Below are 18,820 nucleotides of genomic sequence, written 5' to 3'. Positions count from 1 at the left end.
CCCCCCCCCCCCGCGGGCCTCTAGTTTTAAAATATAAAGCTGTTATGATTAATTTTATTTTAATCCAATATAAAAAGAAAAAAACTAAAGAAATTACTTCTCTATATCATATACTAAATATAAACTCATATATAAACACACATAAAAATTTCTGAATATGGAAAGATTTAAAATTTTAAGCAATCATTTAAAAATATATATGTATTTCAGTTTTAGACAATATCAGTGAATCGTTTGGTATGAGACCCACAACACATCCACTAAGTTGTAGAATCTCGTTCTACAATGAAACAGTCTTTTAAACAATCTTCTTTCCATATGTGTGTGAATATCTGTTCTGTATGCACATACATATAAATACACAGAATGTGATCTTTAATGCAACCAAACGGTACATATTCTTTTATAACCTATTTTTAAGTTTACATACTGTGAACAACTTTGCACACTGCACATTCTTCTGCAATATTGTTTTTAAGGATAAAATAATATTTCTTTTTTGGATTTACTGTAATTCAACAAATCCTGTATTACTTAACGGTATTTTCCTGGTTTTTGTTTTTGCTATTATAACAATGCTGAGATAAATGTACTTAAAGATAATTTTTGCTCTCATCAATAATTATTTATAGACTAACTGCCAAAGAATAAGTCAAGTGTTAACAAATTTTTAGTTTTTTATATATGCTGTCATATATACCTCCAACAATGTATTACTATAATTTAAACCTACTAAATAAAGCAAGTTCCTATTTCCAACCAGGGACCACTTCATATGATTTAGGCCAACAGTAATTTTATCAATCGTTATAAAATTTTTTCATATATTTATTTGCCAATTGTAATTTTGTTGTTCTAAACTACTTCCTTGTACCTTTTGTCCATTTTTCCATTTTTGTGTTTTTCTTTTCACATTTAAGAGATTTTAAAATACTAAATATATTAAGATAATGGTTGTTATATATACAAAAAAAAATCTTGCCCTGGCTGGTATGGCTCAGTGGGTTGGGAATCATTTAATGCACAGAAAGGTTGCCTGTTTGATTCCCAGTCAGGGCTCATGTCTAGGTTGCTGGCTCAATCCCCGGTAGGGGGTGTGCACAAGATAGCCAATCAATGTGTCTCTCTGTCTCCCTCTCCCTTCCTCTCTCTCTGAAAAAAAAAATCAATAAAAAAATCTTAAAATAGAAATCTTACTTCTGAATTTTTATCTTTACAATTTTAGCTAATTTAAAATATAGTACACTGTATAAAAAAGATCAATGTCAAATGTGAGATTTGATGTTATAATTATTTTTATATGAAAAGTATCACTGAATGGTACTTTGCATTCTATTTTTAAAAAATATTTTTATTGACTTTTAGAGAGAGAGGAAGGGAGACTGAGAGAGATAAGAAAACATTGATGTGAAAAAACAACAACACTGATGTGAAAATGCAACATCAATTGGCTGGCTGCCTCCTGCATACCCCCAACTGGGGATCCTGACTGGGTATGCATCCTGACTGGGAATCAATCCAGCAACCTTTTGGTGCATGGGATGACTCTCAATAAAGTGAGCCACACCAGCCAGGGCTATTTTATTTTTTTAAATAATAAAAATAAGACAGCTGGATTGAAAAGAAAATATTTTGCTTTGGGCCAGGGAAAGAGGGAGAGAGGGAGAGAAGGAGAGAGGGAGGGAGAGAGAGAAAGAGAAAGAGAGAGGAAGAGAGAGAGAGAGAAAGAGAGAGAGAGTCAGAGTCTGTGTGTGGCAAAAGGACCTCTAGGGAGAAAATATAAGTTAAATCTTATTAATCTAAAAGTACATAAGCACCTTCTTCTGAGCTAAGTGACTTAGTAACAGCTTGGAAACACTGCTTAAGGATACGGAGAATCACATTTCAGAAAAAACAAAAAGATTTTGAATTTCTAGAAAAAGCCACTGTAACTTACAATGAACAAAGCACACAAGTTCTTAATTACTTCAAAAAAAAGAGTAATTTTCAAGATTTAAAAATATGAGTGTTTAAGAACAATTTGTAGTTCAAGCTAAGAAACCTACCTACTACCTACCTACTTCTAAAAGTGTATACTAAAAATTAAATATTTTCTAATGCTTTGTTAATATAGGGCATTTCAAAAGTCTTTAGGGTATTTTTGTAGATTTCAGAATCAAGATCATTTCCATATTGCTGATTAAGATGGTTACAAAGTTAGAAATAGCACATAATTTATGTACATAAACTCAGAATGGAACACTAATTTTCTGTGAGTGAAGCTAAAACAGTCATAAGATTAGTTCATTAATATAGTACTTAATGCAAGGTATAAAAGGATTATGATAAATATATAAACATTCAAGTTTAAATTAGTTTCAAGAAATGGTTAGTTCAGGGCTAAAACAAAATCTAGTAATTTATCAGTGGTAATAAGTTCCTAATCTATTATGAATAACTGAAATTGATTGATGTCAAGTATCATTTCTGATATACAAGAGTTTTTAGAAAAAAAGTATTATGAGTTAGGAAGTTAGCCTCAATTTCCCCTTCTTTTTTTAGTGGAGGGTGATTTATTTCTGAATCTAAGATGCCTAAACTTTTTTCTTGGTGGGTTCAACAATGTCCACAAAAACTCAACAACTTTTTCTCACGTGTACCATATCCTATGCTCCCTATCATTGAGTAAATTTCACTATTAAATGCGCCCCCCAAAATTAAGTCTGAAAGTGATAAGATTTATAATAAACATTGAGAGAGTAAGAAAAAAAGAAAATTTTTTTTCTATCTTGGATTAGAAATCATGTTTGGTGAGAACTATTTGAATTTCTGCCCCAAAAACAGTAAAACCGAAATACAAAAATTTCTCTATTGAGGTGAAAGAGGAATGATATGAGAAAAATCAGAATAAAAGATGATTAACATTTTACAGAAAACAACAAATTATTCTACCTGTGTCTGAATCTCGTTCTTCATTTCTTGATGGGCTAATGGTAAAAGGAAGTTTACGTTTCATGGACGATTTCTCTTTCACCTCCTTGCCCACATCACTTCGATCAATTTTTGGAGTTCTGCTATAGGATGCAATCTTATCTTTACTCTATTAAAAAATAAAATATGAATAAATTATAACAATATTAGCTAAGCAATATAGTATTAAAAAACACTTTATGAAGGAACTTTTCAAACATACACAAAAGTAGAGAGGGTATTATAAACCATAATTGTCCTCAATGCATTCAAGACTACTTTCAACAATTACAACTTATTTTAATTTGTTCCCATACTTTTACTTAATATATTAATACCAATGAATAAATATAAGTCTGAAAAATTGATCCTGTATTTAATTAAACAGTGTGTTTTATTAATATCATGTGCTCACCCATTCAGGTGAAGTGTCCTACCCTCATGGTCTACAGTTATTACCAAGGTCACTCTTATAATCTAACATCCAAATTGGTGCAGCACAGCTAAACTGGGCTATGATGATGACTCTTTTGTGAAAAATATGCTAGATACTAAGAACTAAGTGACATCACCTTAGCAGGAGAGTTTAAAAGAATAGTCTTCAAACAATAATAAATAGACATCATAATTAGAAGTAGACTCAGATTGAAGAAAACACTAGCTTTCAACCCAAAACAGAAAACAAACTAAAGGAAGAACAAGGTGGGAAAAAAGGACATAAAAATAAAAGCACTGACTTTTTTTTAAATGTAGAATTTGTCAATATCAAAAAGTGGTTCTAAAAGAGCAATAGAATACAACTTTTAGTGAGTCTAATAATAAAAATGAGAGAGAAGAGGAAAATAAAACTTGAGAGACCTAAATACAATTCCAGAGGAGTTGTTAAAAAGATACAGAAAATTACTGTATTCATTTTTCTACCACCCAAAATTTAAGACCTGAAAAATGGATTATTTTCTAAACATGCATTTCTAAAATTAGTTTATGAAAGAAAAATCCAAGAAACAGATATTTCCCATTTCATATAAATAATAGTATATAGCATAAAAGATAAGATGGTACCCAATTCATTTTTTAAGTCTAAAATAAAATTGATACCTAAGAAGAGTCCAAAACAGAAATTATAGACTAAATTACTTATAAAATAAATGCAAACATAAACTATCCTAAATAAACTGTGAAATAAAATTAGTATCTTAGAAAGATAATACAGTAAAACCTTGATATATCGGACTAATTTGGGAGTCTGGGTGTCTGTTAAAGCCAAAAGTCCATTATATAATAAAGTAGGTTTTCAGAACGCATACATTAAAAAATTGCCAAATTAGTTAGCTTACGTTTTTTACTTACGTAGGCACACTTGTGTAATTAAAATTAAGGATGTATGATAAGTTTAATTTTACATAGTTTTCTATATTTGTTATAATAATTTTAAATTTATACTGAATAGTTCTAGTATATGTGTGCATTCACCAGTCACTACAAGTAAAAATGCACACAGTTGGAGAATGGCTTAGTGCATGTGTTAAAACTGCTGTAGGAAGTCACGCCACGGGAAAACAGAACCAATTACATTGTGCACAGTGTGTTGTGATCACATGCTAATCATTCACCAAACATTGTTTAGGAGTGGTGACTCAGATTAAAATATGTAGACAACAGTTGTAGATATGTAATATTTATTTATGTAGGGGAAATTACTACAGTGTTTTTCCCAACATATGGCCTATTTGCTAAAATTTGTTAAAAATAATAGTGAATTAATAACAAAAAATAGTCTGTTAATTTAATTATAAGCAAATTGTGATTAAAATCATTTAAAAATTAACAGGGTGTTAATTTTCACATATGACATATGCACTGGACATTTGGTTGGTTAAGTCCAAGGTCTGTAAAATCAAGGGCCACAAAATTGAGGGTTTACTGTACTAGTATATCATAGTCAAGCAGGATTCATCCAAAGAATGCAAGGATAGTTCATTATTAGATAATCTTATAGCAATTCATTGTATCAAAATATTAAAGAAAGCCCTGGCAGGTGTGGTTCAGTTAGCTGAATGTCATCCCATGCACTGAAAGGCTGCTGGTTTGATTCCAGGATCAGGGCACATGGCCAGGTTACGGTGCTCGATCTCAGGTAGAAGGCGTGCAGAAGATGGCCCATTGATGTTTCACTCTCAAATCGATGTTTCTCTCTCTCCCCCACTTCCTCTCTCTCTTTAAAAAATCAATAAAATAATATTTAAAAAATATTAAAGAAAAACCAGTGACAGGTGATATCTGAATAGTCTACATTAATTCTTAATAAATCTATTAGCAAATTAGGAAGAGAAGGTGACTACCTTGTATCTTAAGTGGTAAAGATTGCTTAAAAATAAAAGCTTCTTATTTCCCAGTTATAAAGTAAAATCCTGTTAACTTGTTTTTTTCACTTCTGCCAATGAAATGGAGCTTCACAGGCATGCATTTTGTTCATAAAGATTCTTTAAAATTTAGGTTTAATTATTATTCACATACTAGAGGCCCGGTGCATGGATTTGTGCATGGATTCACCCTCTCACAATCTGGGACCCCTTGGGAAATGTGGGTTGCTGGTTTCAGCCTGAATCCTGCAGGCCACACTGAGCGACCCCATAAGTGCACGAATCTGTGCACTGGGCCTCTAGTATGCATATAAGATCTTTGGTTAATCTCTTCCCGCCCTCCCTCCGCCCCCTCCCCTCTGAGATTCATCAGTCTGTTCCATGTTTCCATGCCTGTGCATTGAGCATCTGCCCCCTGGTGGTCAGTGCGTGTCATAGCTACCAGTCAAACAGTGGAATGATCAAATGGTCCAAGGGTCACTTAGGCTTTTATATATATACCAGAGGCCCGGTGCACAAAATTTGTACATGGAGGGGGGGTCCCTCAGTCCGTCCTGTGCCCTCTCACAATCCAGGACCACTCAGGGGATGTCCAACTGCCAGATCAGGCCTAAACTGGCAGTCAGACATCCCTCTCACAATCCAGGACCACTTGCCCTTAACCACTCGCCTGCCTGCCAGCTCGCCCCTAACCGCTCGCCCGCCTGCCTGCCTGCTCGCCCCTAACCGCTCGCCTGCCTGCCTGCTCAGTATGTGTCACAGTGACCCGTTGTTCCGCCATAACGGTTGCTTAGGCTTCCTATATAATAAAGAGGTAATATGCAAATTAACCCTCACACCCTCACAAGATGGCTGCCTATGACCAGGCCAGCAGGGGGTTAGTGAGGGACGACCAAACAACTGAACAAGCAGGCTGCGTGGGGCGACCAAGCCGGCAGGAGGAGCAGTTGGGGGCAACCAGGCCGGCAGGGGGGGCAGTAAGAGGCGACCAGGTCAGCAGGGGGGCAGTTAGGGGCAACCAGGCCAGCAGGGAATGGTGTATTTGGGGGTGACCAGGCCGGCAGGGGGGGGGCAGTTGGGGGCGATTAGGTTGGCAGGGAGGGCAGTGAGGGGCAGCCAGGCTGGCAGAGGGGGGCAGTTGGGGGCAACCAGGCCAGTGGGGCGGACAGTTAGGGGAGACCAGGCCAGCACGCAGAAGCAGTGAGGAGCGATCAGGCCAGCGGGGGGGGAGGGGGCAGTTAGGGCTGACCAGGCAGGCAGGTGAGCGATTAGGAGTCAGTGGTCCAGTATTGTGAGAGGGATCCCAGATTGGAGTGGGTGCAGGCTGGGCTGAGGGGACCCCACCCCCACCCCATGCACAAATTTTGTGCACCGGGCCTCTAGTTTACATATAGATAGATAGATAGATGATGAGGCCAATAGATCAGGAGACCGCTGCCATTGAAAGACAGTTTGCTCCTCATAGTTCCCAAGAGGGGGCATGCCATATTATGCAGGGCCATATCAGGAAGCACCAAGGTAGGTCAAAGAACAAAGGGAGAGGAGGGGAGTGTGTGTGAAAGCTTTTATTGTGGTTTCAACAGGCTATGAAGGTATAGGTACTGTTTCTCTAGTTATCTGATACCTGGCTCTGGGGTACTTAGGGCAGAGGGATAGTATGACCCAGAGTATAAGAGCTGAATAAATTTGGTGGTTGGGGATGGACTCTGGATTGATTGGTTTGCTTATGAAAGATGTGGACAAAAGGGAACTGTTTACTATCTCTAGAAATTGACTAGCACTGGGAAGGACAGTCTCCCCATATTCAGCAAGGCCCCAGATGTCAAAATATCTATAATAATAAAAGCGTAATATGCAAATCAACCGAATGGCCATTGGGACATCATTCTGGACGACCTTCCGGATGAAGCCAGGGCTGCAGTCGCCGCGGCTGCGAAGGCTTACTCTTGCACAAATTTCGTGCATCAGGCCTCTACTAATAAATAAAAAGGCATGATTAACACCAACAAAATTCAAGAGACTTCCCTTAAAAATACGAATCTTGTTATTAATGAAAGAACCTGTGCCATATAACAAGTGGAAAGCAACCAACTTGGTGACATGTTAAATGGAAAATGTTAACATGAATATATTGATCAGGCTCTTCTGTGTAATATGGTGATTGGTATGACTACTCATAATTGACACCAACCTGTCCTGTTCTCTGTAAAATAAAACTGCTTTTGGACGTGTTATTTAAACTAAGAGTTTTGTGAGATTCTTAATACTTTAAAAATTATTTTCAGATATGAGGAAAAACACTTTCTTTTTTTAAAAAAAATATTTTTATTGATTTCAGAGAAGGGAGAGGGAGAGAGAGACAGAAACATCAATGATAAGAGAGAATAATTGATCGGCTGCCTCCTGCATGCCCCTACTGGGGATCGAGCCAGCAACTTGGGCAGGTGCCCTGACCAGGAATCAAATTGTGAGCTCCTGGTTCATAGGTTGATGCTCAACCAGTGAGCCACACCACCTGGGCTGTAAATACTAATTTATTGCTAAAAACTATAGTAGAAAAATTTCTAAACTAAAACTAATGGGGGGAAAATCTCACAGGTTAACAAGAAGATGTTTGAAGAATTGTGAGTAGGTATTTTTTTTTAAGGTTCATTGAATTTTTTCTTTTTGTGTGAGTAGATATTTTTGATGAAGCTCTAACTACTGACATATTTAACGAGGCAATGAAAGCACTTTATATAAAAGTATACTACTATAGAATGTATTATTTAAAATTATGCTCTATTTAAATGCATTTAAGAAATTAAATTTTGGTTCAGGTTATTTTATTAATTTGGGATCTCATAATAGCAATAGTCTGTGCCACAAACTGTAAATAAAGTCTCTTTTACATAACAGAACAATTGCATATTCATTTCTAAAAAGTTGTTGGAAGAAAAACTTAGCAGAAGCTAGAGGCTGGCTTCAAGGCCAATCACTCACTACAATTGTGAGAATATGCTTTATAAATGTATAGGTGAGTAATATTGTCATGTCTTCTTCTCTCCTAAACTCCCTTCTAACTTAATTTTGTAAGAAGTAGAAGTAACATCGTCTATATGCAGAAAATTTGGAATGGAAATTATGGCTAGGGTTGGGCTGGTAACAAAAACCAGAATCTTTGCTGCCGGAGTGCTGACTTGAACTGATATAGAGAGTCAAAACCACACACCCAATCATATTGTTAATAAAAATATCAAACAGTAGAACATAAAAGTAGGGGGGTAAAAACATAGTTCTAGTACCCTAATGTTGTGGTCCCACTGCAGAGGAGCAGCAGCTTGTGGATAAGCCAGAAATTTAATAGGGAGATAGCAGAAATGAGAGACGTAGGGGGTGCTAATAAGATTGCCACATATGCCCTGCTGACAGGGAAGCTATGTAAATGTGCAGGAAAGACTTAAGAAGGGCTAAGTTCTCCACACATAGCTATCTAACTGGGAGATTGTATGCATGTGCAGGAGAGATCTACACATCCTTGGTTGACTAAGATGCTTTACACAAGTAAACCCAAGATCTGGGTGAGCCCAGCAGAAAGAAAATGCTAGGGATGATTTGAAAAATGCCTGTACTTCTCAATACACATATAAGTCTGTCAGCAGAAGGTGAAAGACAGTTATCCAGTCAAGATGGTGGTGTAGGTAAATGCAGTGCTCACATCCTCCCACAACCACTTCAAAATAACAATTACAGAAAAACCATCATTCAGAACCACCTGACATCTACCTGAATGGAAGTCCTACAACTAAGGATTTAAAGAAGCAGCCAAATTGAGACTGGTAGGAGGGGCAGAGATGCAAAACGAGCTGATCCCACATGGTGAATAAAAATTGGGAGGGATATTTCAGCTGAGCAGGTCCCCCCTGAGGGTCCTGCTAAGGGTCCCAGCCCCTTACCAGGCTCCCCAGCCTAGGGTTTGAGAGCCAAGAAGAGAAGTCCCCATAACTTCTGGCTGTAAAAACCAGCAGGGATTGTGGCTCAGTGAGATGGAGGGCCGCAGAGTCCCAGGAATTCCTCTCAAAGAGCTCACTGAAGACTTACTCAGACTCACTCCCTGAGTTCCAGTACTGCAGTGGTTCTCAACCTGTGGTTCGCGACCCCTTTGGCGGTTGAACGACCCTTTCACAGGGGTCGCCTAAGACCATCCTGCATATCAGATATTTACATTACGATTCATAACAGTAGCAACATTACAGTTATGAAGTAGCAACAAAAATAATTTTATGGTTGGGTCACAACACGAGGAACTGTATTTAAAGGACCAGAAAGTTGAGAACCACTGCAGTACTGAGACAGTGGCTCAAAAGGTACCAGGGACATAGAGGGAGAAACTGAATTATCCAGCATCAGGGTGAGAGCTGGAGGGGCAGTTTTCTATCAGACAGAAGTGCTGGCAGAGGTCACTGCTCCTTTTCTGAAACTCCCCCCACAGAGCCGGCAAGCACTCCCCTTATCTGTATCTCCATCATCATGGCTAACAATGTTTGCCTAGACCTGGTGATTCTCTGAGACCCCACCCCACCCAACTTGAGGGCCCACCCAAATTATTTCCAGAGGCTTTTTCCTACAAATAGTCATGGCTTGCCCTGACTGGTTTGGCTCAGTGGATAGAGCGTCGGCCTGCAGACTGAAGGGTCCCGGGTTCGATTCCAGTCAAGGGCATGTACCTTGGTTGCAGGCACATCCCCAGTGGGGGGTGTGCAGGAGGCAGCTGATCGATGCTTCTCTCTCATCGATGTTTCTAACTCTCTTTCCCTCTCCCTTCCTCTCTGTAAAAAAATCAATAAAATATATTAAAACAACAACAACAACAACAAAAAAACAAATAGTCATGGCTCATGCTTCAAGCTTTCCTAAAATCTCTCAAACAAGTAGCATCAAACAAGTTCCATCTGGCCTCCAAGTGCCCCAAACCTCTTGCTAAGTGGCCCCAGGCCTGGCACTAGCAGCAGCTTGCCTTGGTTTGTAGCTTTGCCTTGCCTTGCACCTCCAAGCCCAGTACAAGTAGCAGACATCCACATATAGCTTTGTAGCATATGCCCAGTGGCTTTGGGCAGAAAAAGGCCATGGTTCCTTTTCTGGGACTTCTCCCACAGAGTCAGCAGTCAGTTGCCATATCTGAGTGTCCATCAACATGGCTATCACTGTTCATCTCATGCTGGTGATTTCCTGAGACCATGCCTCACCCGACCTGTGTGCCCACCCAAGCTATTTCCAATGGTTTTTCCATACCAGTGGCCTGTCTTGGCTCATGCTTCAGACTTTCCTAAAATCTCTCAAACAAGCAGCATCTGGCCTCTGCTAGCCCTGTACCTCTTGCTAAATGATCCCAGGCCTGTCATTAGTGATAGCTGGCCATGGTTTGCAGCTTGGCCTCTCCTGGGCACCTCTGAGCCCAGCACAAGTAGCAGTCCTCTGCAAATAATTTTGTAGCTCATGCTGAGTGGCCTGGGTGGCAGAACACAGGTGGCAGCTGACCTTGACCTGCACCTCTGGGGAGATCCGAGCCAGTGCACATGGTGGACAGCTTCAGACCACATTGAAGCACCACCCAACCACCTCCACAAGAGACACACTCAAGGGGTGGACTCAGGTGGCACCAGAGCCCTGCTGAAGTAAATCCTGCTCTATGGTGTGGGCCCTTGCACAGCTGATCCTCCTTGGTGGTCCCAGCCAGTCCTTATAGCTTATAGGCCTAGAGGTAAATCCCTCCCATTGACGTGCTAACAGCAATCAAGGCTCAACTATAACAGGAAAGTGTATACAGCCCACATAGGGGTGGGAAATACCTGGAAACCTCAGTTCAGGAATGGGACTGCTGTGCCACTGTACCCTATAGGACAGCTACTACATTAGGCCACTCTACCAAGCATGGGAGATGTAGCAGCTCTACCCAATACATAAAAACAAACACAGGAAGGCTGCCAAAATGAGGAGACAAAGAAACATGTCCCAAATGAAAGAACTCCAGAAAAAAAAACCAAAACTAAACACAACAAAGACAGCAAACTACTAGATGCAAAGTTCAAAACACTGGTTATAAGGATGCTCAATGAACTTAAAAGGACATGGAAACCCTAAAAGAGAACCAGTTAGAAATGAAGGATATACTGACATGAAGAATAATTTACAGGTAATTAACAGTTAAGTAGTTGAAATAGAGAATCAAATCAGCGATTTAGAATATAAGGAAGCAAAAAATACCCAATCAGAACAGCAAAAAGAAAAAAGAATCTGACACATCATCAGGGTGCCAGAAGGGGAAGAGAGAGAGCAAAAAATTGAAATCCTATTTGAAAAAATAATGATGGAAAACTTCCCTGACCTGAGGGAAATAGACATACAAGTCCAGGAAGTGCAAACAGTTCCAAACAAAATGAACCCAAAGAGGTCCACACCAAGATACATCATCATTAAAATGCCAAAGGTTAAAGACAAAGAATCATAAAAATAGAAAGAGAAAAGCAGTTAGTTACCTACAAGGGAGCTCCCATAACACTGTCAGCTGATTTCTCAACAGAAACTTTGCAGGCCAGAGGGACTGGCAAGAAATATTCAAAGTGATGCAAAGCAAGGAAGAACAACCAAGATTACTCTACCTAGCAAAGCTATCATTTAGAATTGAAGGACAAAGAGCTTCCCAGACAAGAAAAAGCTAAAGGAGTTCATTGCCACCAAACCAGTATTACATGAAATATTAAAGGGTCTTCTTTAATAAGAAAAAGATAAAATATATGAACAGTAAAATGGCAATAAATATATATCTATCAACTATTGAATCTATAATACAAAATAAACAAACAAGCAGAGAAGAAACAGAATCAAAAATACAAAAAGTTTTGATGGTTACCAGAGAGGAGGGGGATTGAGGGTAAGTGAAAATAGTAAAGGGATTAAGAAGTACAAATTGGTTGTTACAAAACAGTCATGGGGATATAAAGTATATCATAGGGACTATAGTAATAATAACTATGTATGGTGTCAGATGGGTATGAGATTTATTGGGATGATCACTTAGCAAGTTATATAATGTCTAACACTGGAGTGTACACACCTGAAACTAATATAATTTTGTATGTCAACTTTAACTTTGTAAAAATGATTTAAATTTTAAAAAAATGAAGGTGAAAGAAAGTCTTACTGGCTCATGATGTCTGAGTACAATCTCTGACCAATCAATGGCTGCTGACTTATCTATGCAGACACAGGGGCAATCCCTAGGAAGCAAGACTAAAAAAAAGAAAGAGAAAAATGGACACCAGTATCATGACAAATTCCACAGGTAAGCTCCTGACATTTTACTAAAAACAAATCAAAACAATAACCCTATCAACAATGACAACATCCGTGGGAAGTAATGAGAATGAATCCAGGGCTGCTATAATATATGACCTAAATTGTCCAGTTTTTAATAAAAATTAAGATATATAAAAGGGCAAGGAACACATATTCAATAGAATCTTCTCTGAGTGAGCCCAGATATTAGATGTGGCAAGACTAGAAAGCAATAAAATTTTTTTAATGAATTAAAATATGACAACAATGACATCAAATAGAGAATATCAATTTTTAAAAATTACAAAAAGAGCCAAATGGAAATACTGGATTTGAAAATAGTAACTGAAAATGTATTAGATATGTTCAACAGCAGGTATGAGATGGCGAAAAAGAAAAGAAAAAGTTAAATGAAACACCCCAAATTTCATGAAAAACCATTAATCTATACATCCAGGAAGCTGAACAAATCCCACATAAAATAAGGGAGCGTAAACACATTACAGTTAAACTGTTTAACAGTTTTCTCATCAGAAACAGTTAAAGCAGGAAAGAAGTGGGATGACATATTCAATCTAATAAAAAAAAAGTCAACTAAAAATTCAAGTATCCAACAAAACCATCCTTTGAAAATAAAGGCAAATAATCATGAAAGACCACCTATTGCATACCTTCATTTATATGAAATATCCAGAATAGGCAAGTCTATCTATATAAAAAGCAGACTGGTGACTGCCTACGGCTATGAAAGTTGGGGACAGAACAGCGAGGACTGCTAATGGGTACAGAGTGTTTTTCAGGTGAAAATACTCTAAAACTGATAGGAGTGATGATTGCACAACTCTGTAAATACAGTAAAAACTCCTGCATTGTACACTTTGAATGAGTAAATTGTACGGTATATGAATTATAGCTCAATAAAACTGTTTGTTTTCTTAATGGTAAAATCAAGATAGTCCTAGATCAATGAAGACAGAGAGAAATCATGGATGAAGATTTTACAATAAATACTAAGGAAAATTCTCAGAGACTGAAAGGAAATGATACTGACAGTAACTTTAATCCACAGAAAGAAAGAAAGAGTGCCAAAACTGGTAAGTATGTAGGTAAAAACAAAAACCAGTAAAAAAAAACATATTTTTCTTTTCTCCTCTTATTTCTTTAAAAGAGAAGATTGTATAAAATAATTATAACATTCTGTTGTCGCATTAATTAACAAATATAGATATAACATATATTACAGATAACATGAAAGGGAGAAAATGAAGCTATATTGGAGCAATGTTGCTATTTTTACTGGAATTAAGTGAATATTAACCTGTAGTAATTAGGATGCACATTATAATCCCTAGATCAATATTTTAAGATAATTCAAGAAACATTCTTTAAAAAACACAGAAATTTAAATAATAAACTGAAAAATATCCTTTAAAAGGCAGCATAGATAAGAAACAAAGACATAAAACATATAAGAACAAAGAGCAAAATAGCAGATATAAATACCACCTTATCAACAATTACAGTAAATGTGAGATTAAAAACTACAGTCAAAAAGCAGAAAGTGCCAGTGCAATCAGCAAGAAAGAGAAATAAAAGTATCCATATTTAAAAAGAAGTAAAATTATCTTCATATGCCAATGACATCATCTCATTTGTAGAAAATCTTAAGGACTCCATAAAGTTTTAGAACCAAAAAAATGAGTTCAGTAAAGTCACTGTTGATATAGGATCACTATATAAAAAACAAATATATTTCTATATCCTAGCCATGAAAAATCCAAAATGAAATTATCTACAATAGTGTCCAAAAGAATAAAACAGGAATAATTAAACAACTGAAGCACATGATTTGTACACTGAAAACGACAAACCATCTCTCAGAGAAGCTGAAGATCTAAATCAATGGAGAGATATTCTGTGGGGATGGATAGGAAGACATATTGTTAATATGGTAATACCATTCAAGTGATCTACAGATTCAATAATATCCTTATTAAAATACCAGCAGGCTTTTTTTTTCTAAAATAAACTGAGAAGCTAATCCTATGAAAATTCAAAGGACCTTGAATAACCAAAACAATTTTTGAAAAGAAACTTGAAAACTTACAATTCCTGATTTTGAAAGCAGACTTAGGGTTTATCTGAGGGTTGGGGTAGGAATGGACTGATTGTAAATGGGTGTGAGGATCTTTTAGCAATGATGGAAATGGTCTAAACTAGATTGTGATGATGGTTGCACAACTCTTTTCCCCAAGAGTTCAGTAAAGTCACTGTTGATATAGGATCCAAGAGTAAACAATAAACAAATATTTAGTATATCATACCTTTCTTCCATATGGTTTTTCTACCATATTGCTGTCACTGTCAGAATTTTCACTCTGAACTGGTTTTGTGAACCCAGATTTGGGCATTTTATAGCTCTTCAGCTAGCTTCTTCTTTTATCAGTCTTCTCATTCTGGATCTATAAAGAATGAATATATAAGGGTTATGTGTATACCTCCGTAATAAAACCTACTTAAGGTTTATACAGTTTAGTACAATTAGGTTTTCTCTATGTCTCTATAAGATTATTTATTTTCTCAGAGAGGCTATCATAACCTAAAATAAGTTTTCATCAAACAAATTGTGCCTCTAATTAAAGTTTTCTTGTTCAAGTCCACTCGACTGAAGAGAAAAAAAGGGAACTACTTTTATAATTCTTCCCACCTTCTCTAGACTAATATTAAATCTCCATTATTCTGGGTAACAGAAGCAACTGAGTGGAAGCAATGACAAAGGTTTTGTCATTCGAGCATGGCTCCAGAGGTAGGAACTCCTAATATATTCCCTGGTAGTTCTGTATTGATCTGGCAGTTATTTCTGAAGGTCCAACTAAGAACCTTATAGGTTTGATTAGTAATTTTACAACATTTAACTCTACTTTAAATGAAATAAAATTAATTAAACCCTTCTTTTAAAAAATAAATGTTTTTATTGATTTTAGAGAGACAGGAAGGGAGGGGAGAGAAACATCAATGTGAGAAAAAACTTTTATTTTTAATAACTTTTTTTAGGAAATTTCAGAACTAACAATAAAAATTAGATTCCAAAATATTACATCAATCAACAAATATTAAGCATTTAATACAGGTCTGGGCCCACGATATCTACTATAATCACTAGAGCACCACTATATAAACTACAGGGATAATCAAAATCACATTAGGTAAATTAAAATATTTTTAAATGCACAATTAACCCAATACAAGGCAGGGGGGAAAAACACCTTGCAGAATAAAAAATAGAAGAAACAAACTAAACAGTAAGAGAAAATAAGAGGCATAACAAAAATATCAATAATTATATGAAAAGCAAATGGTTTAACCATGCCAATTACGAGACAGATTTTCAGGAGGGAAAAAAATAATGAAACTATATGGTACTAACAGGAAATTCACTTCAAATATAAGGACATATATAGTTAAAAGTAAAAGAATGAAAAAAAGATATTCCATGAAGAAGCTAATAAAAGTAAAGATAAGACAAACAGATCTCAGAGCAAAGAGGACATTACATATTACATACTGATAAAAGAGCCAGTTCACTAATTGTGTATGCAACTAGCAACAGAGCTTCAAAATACAGGAAGCAAAAAATGACAAAATTGACAGGAGAAACAGACAAATACATAATTATAGCTAGAGGTTTCAACGACTCTTTCAGTGAGACAGGAAATCAACAAGGATATTAAAAAACTGGAAAAAAAATGCCATTGATTGAAACTGTCATTTATAGAAAAATCTGTCCAAGAACATTTGAATACTCTTTCTTTCTCAAGGGCACACAGAATATATAAGATAGAGCATCATGGGTCCTAAGTAAATGCAATAAATTTAAAATAATTAAAATTAAAATCATACAAAGTTTGTTCTCACACAATAAAAAGTTAAAGGAGAACCAACTACAGAAAGGTATCAGGGATATAGCCAAATTAAAAAATAATGAAAAACCAATGAAACTGAAAACTGGTTCTTAAAAGATCAATTAAGTTTATATATCATTAGCCAGACCTATCCTATATTATAAAAGCCTAATATGCTGTGTCCAGTCATCAGTTCTACCAATCAAAGCGTAATATGCTAATGATATGCTAAGGCTGCTCAACTGCTCGCTATGATGTGCACTGATCACCAGGGGGCAGACGCTCTGACCGGTAGGTTAGCTTGTTGCTGGGGTCCAGCAGATCAGGACTGAGCGTGACGGGCTGGACACGCCCCCCCCCGTGTCCCTCCCTGGCCCTGATAGTGCACCAGAGGGGTACCTCTGCCTGGCCTGCGCCCTCTCACAATCCGGGACCCCTCAGGGGATGTTAGAGAGCCGGTTTCCGCCCAATCCTCCTGCTCAATGCGGGAGCTGCCCCCTGGTGGTGAGTGCGCTCCCACAGGGGGAGTGCTGCTCAGCCAGAAGCCAGGCTCACAGCTGGCGAGTGCAGTGGTGGTGGCGGGAGCCTCTCCCACCTCCACAGCAGTGGTAAGGATGTCTGACTGACAGCTGGGAGCGGGCCTAGGCCGTCAGTCAGACATCCCCCAAGGGCTCCTGGACTGTGAGAGGGTGCAGGATGGGCTGAGGCTCCCCCAAGTGCACGATTTTCATGCACTGGGCCTCTAGTCTATCTATATAAAAGGTTAAGTGTCTTTCCCTCCATTTGGGTAATGACGTCAAGTAGCAACACCTGGCTTCCTCTCCCTAGCAACTACTAGCCTCCTTGCAGTTTCTTCAGCCCAGGAAAACGGCTTGCTTTATACCTAGGTGCAAACACTTTACACTGTAACCAAATGTCTGTAAAGTGTTTTTTCTGTGCCTCATCTCATTTGATCCTCACAGAAGTCTTAGAGTAGGTAGATAGGAGACTCGGTGGAATCCTATTTTCTTTTCATTGGCCGGAAAAGGGAGATTTAGAAAGCTCAGAAACTTGACCCGACTGAAAAGAAATGGTGGACCTTGAAAATGACTTCAGGTTTTCTCACTGCACAGAATATAGTCAAACACTGCTACAGTTAAATATTTTACCCTTTGTTCTCCATGCGTGATCTACAATAATAATGTGCTTTGTGTTGATATTTATTGCTGTGTTACTGACAATTATCTGAAAGAGAAGTTGGGGTGCTTCACTGGGCTGAAAAAAGTTTAGCTAAATCGGAAAGCAGGCCTAATTAAGCAAGTTTGTTCTATATCTATAAAAGGCTAAGTTGACTCGCACATGCGCGACACATATAAAGCTCTTGCTGGTGCCAATCGCAGGAGTGTGTTTCCATCTGTCATTGTCGATCGTGAATTTGATTGACACTTCTATTATAGAGAAAGGGCAAATAGCGATATTAAAATCTTTCTTCTAATTAATTTCCTTACAATGTGCACGAATTCGTGCACTGGGCTACAAGTTAGAAACAAAAGAGAGAAGACCTACATAACCAAAATCAATAATGAAAGAGAAAATATCATTACAGATCCTATAAACACATAAAGGATAACAAGGGAATATTATGAACAAGTTTATGCTAATAAATCCAGCAAACTAAATAAAATTCCTTGAAAGGCACACACTATCAAATCTTACTAAAAACACACACACAATCTCAATAGCTTGATATTTATTAAAGATTTTGATTTCATATTTAAAAACAAAAAACTCCAGGGCCAAATGACTTCAATGGTGAATTCTACAAAACATGTAAGGAAGAAATAATGCCAATTCTACACAAACACTTATAAAATAGAAAAGAGGCAGAAATATCTTATGAGGCCATCAATATCCTGATACCAAAACCAGAATAAGTCTTTTATTAAAAAACTACAAACTAATTTACCTCATGATCATACACACAAAAAATCCTCAACAAAATATTACCAAATAAAATTTAACTACACATAAAAAGGTTAACACATCATAACAAACTGGGACTTACCCAGAACTTAAGGTTGGCTTAATGTTTGAAAATCAACCTAAGTAATTCATTAAATTAACAGACTAAAAACAAACAAAAAAACAAATGATCATCTCAAAAAGATACAGAAAAAGCATTTGATAAGATTTAATACCTATTAATGACAAACTCTTAAGAACATCCTATATAATAAAAGCATAATATGCAAATCAACCAAAAGGTGGAACGACCAGTCGGCGGGGGGTGGGGCCGGCAAGCAGGCAGCGCCA

The 18,820-nt window shown here is 37.3% G+C and overlaps 1 protein-coding gene across 5 annotated transcripts in view; it reads right to left on the bottom strand.

Moving 5' to 3' along the window:
• ANKRD12 (ankyrin repeat domain 12) overlaps positions 1-18,820 on the bottom strand; it is a 105,649-nt gene that overhangs the window by 67,261 nt on the left and 19,568 nt on the right. For 3 of the 5 annotated variants that reach the window (XM_005866892.2, XM_014540256.1, XM_005866893.2), the window contains exons 2-3: positions 14,951-15,088; positions 2,932-3,079 (exon numbers count right to left, since the gene is read on the bottom strand). In XM_005866892.2, coding sequence (XP_005866954.1) covers positions 2,932-3,079; positions 14,951-15,037 — 235 coding nt within the window. In that variant the 5' untranslated portion in view covers positions 15,038-15,088. Of the gene's footprint in view, positions 1-2,931; positions 3,080-12,492; positions 12,582-14,497; positions 14,542-14,950; positions 15,089-18,820 lie in introns of those variants that run through there. The other 2 variants (XM_014540255.1, XM_005866894.2) reach the window with 2 other exon arrangements.

Source organism: Myotis brandtii, unplaced genomic scaffold, assembly GCF_000412655.1.
Source record: "Myotis brandtii unplaced genomic scaffold, ASM41265v1 scaffold240, whole genome shotgun sequence".
Classification (NCBI taxonomy): Eukaryota; Metazoa; Chordata; class Mammalia; order Chiroptera; family Vespertilionidae; genus Myotis; species Myotis brandtii.
The sequence above is the reverse complement of the archived record's forward strand: the minus strand, read 5'-3'. Positions and strand labels throughout refer to the sequence as shown.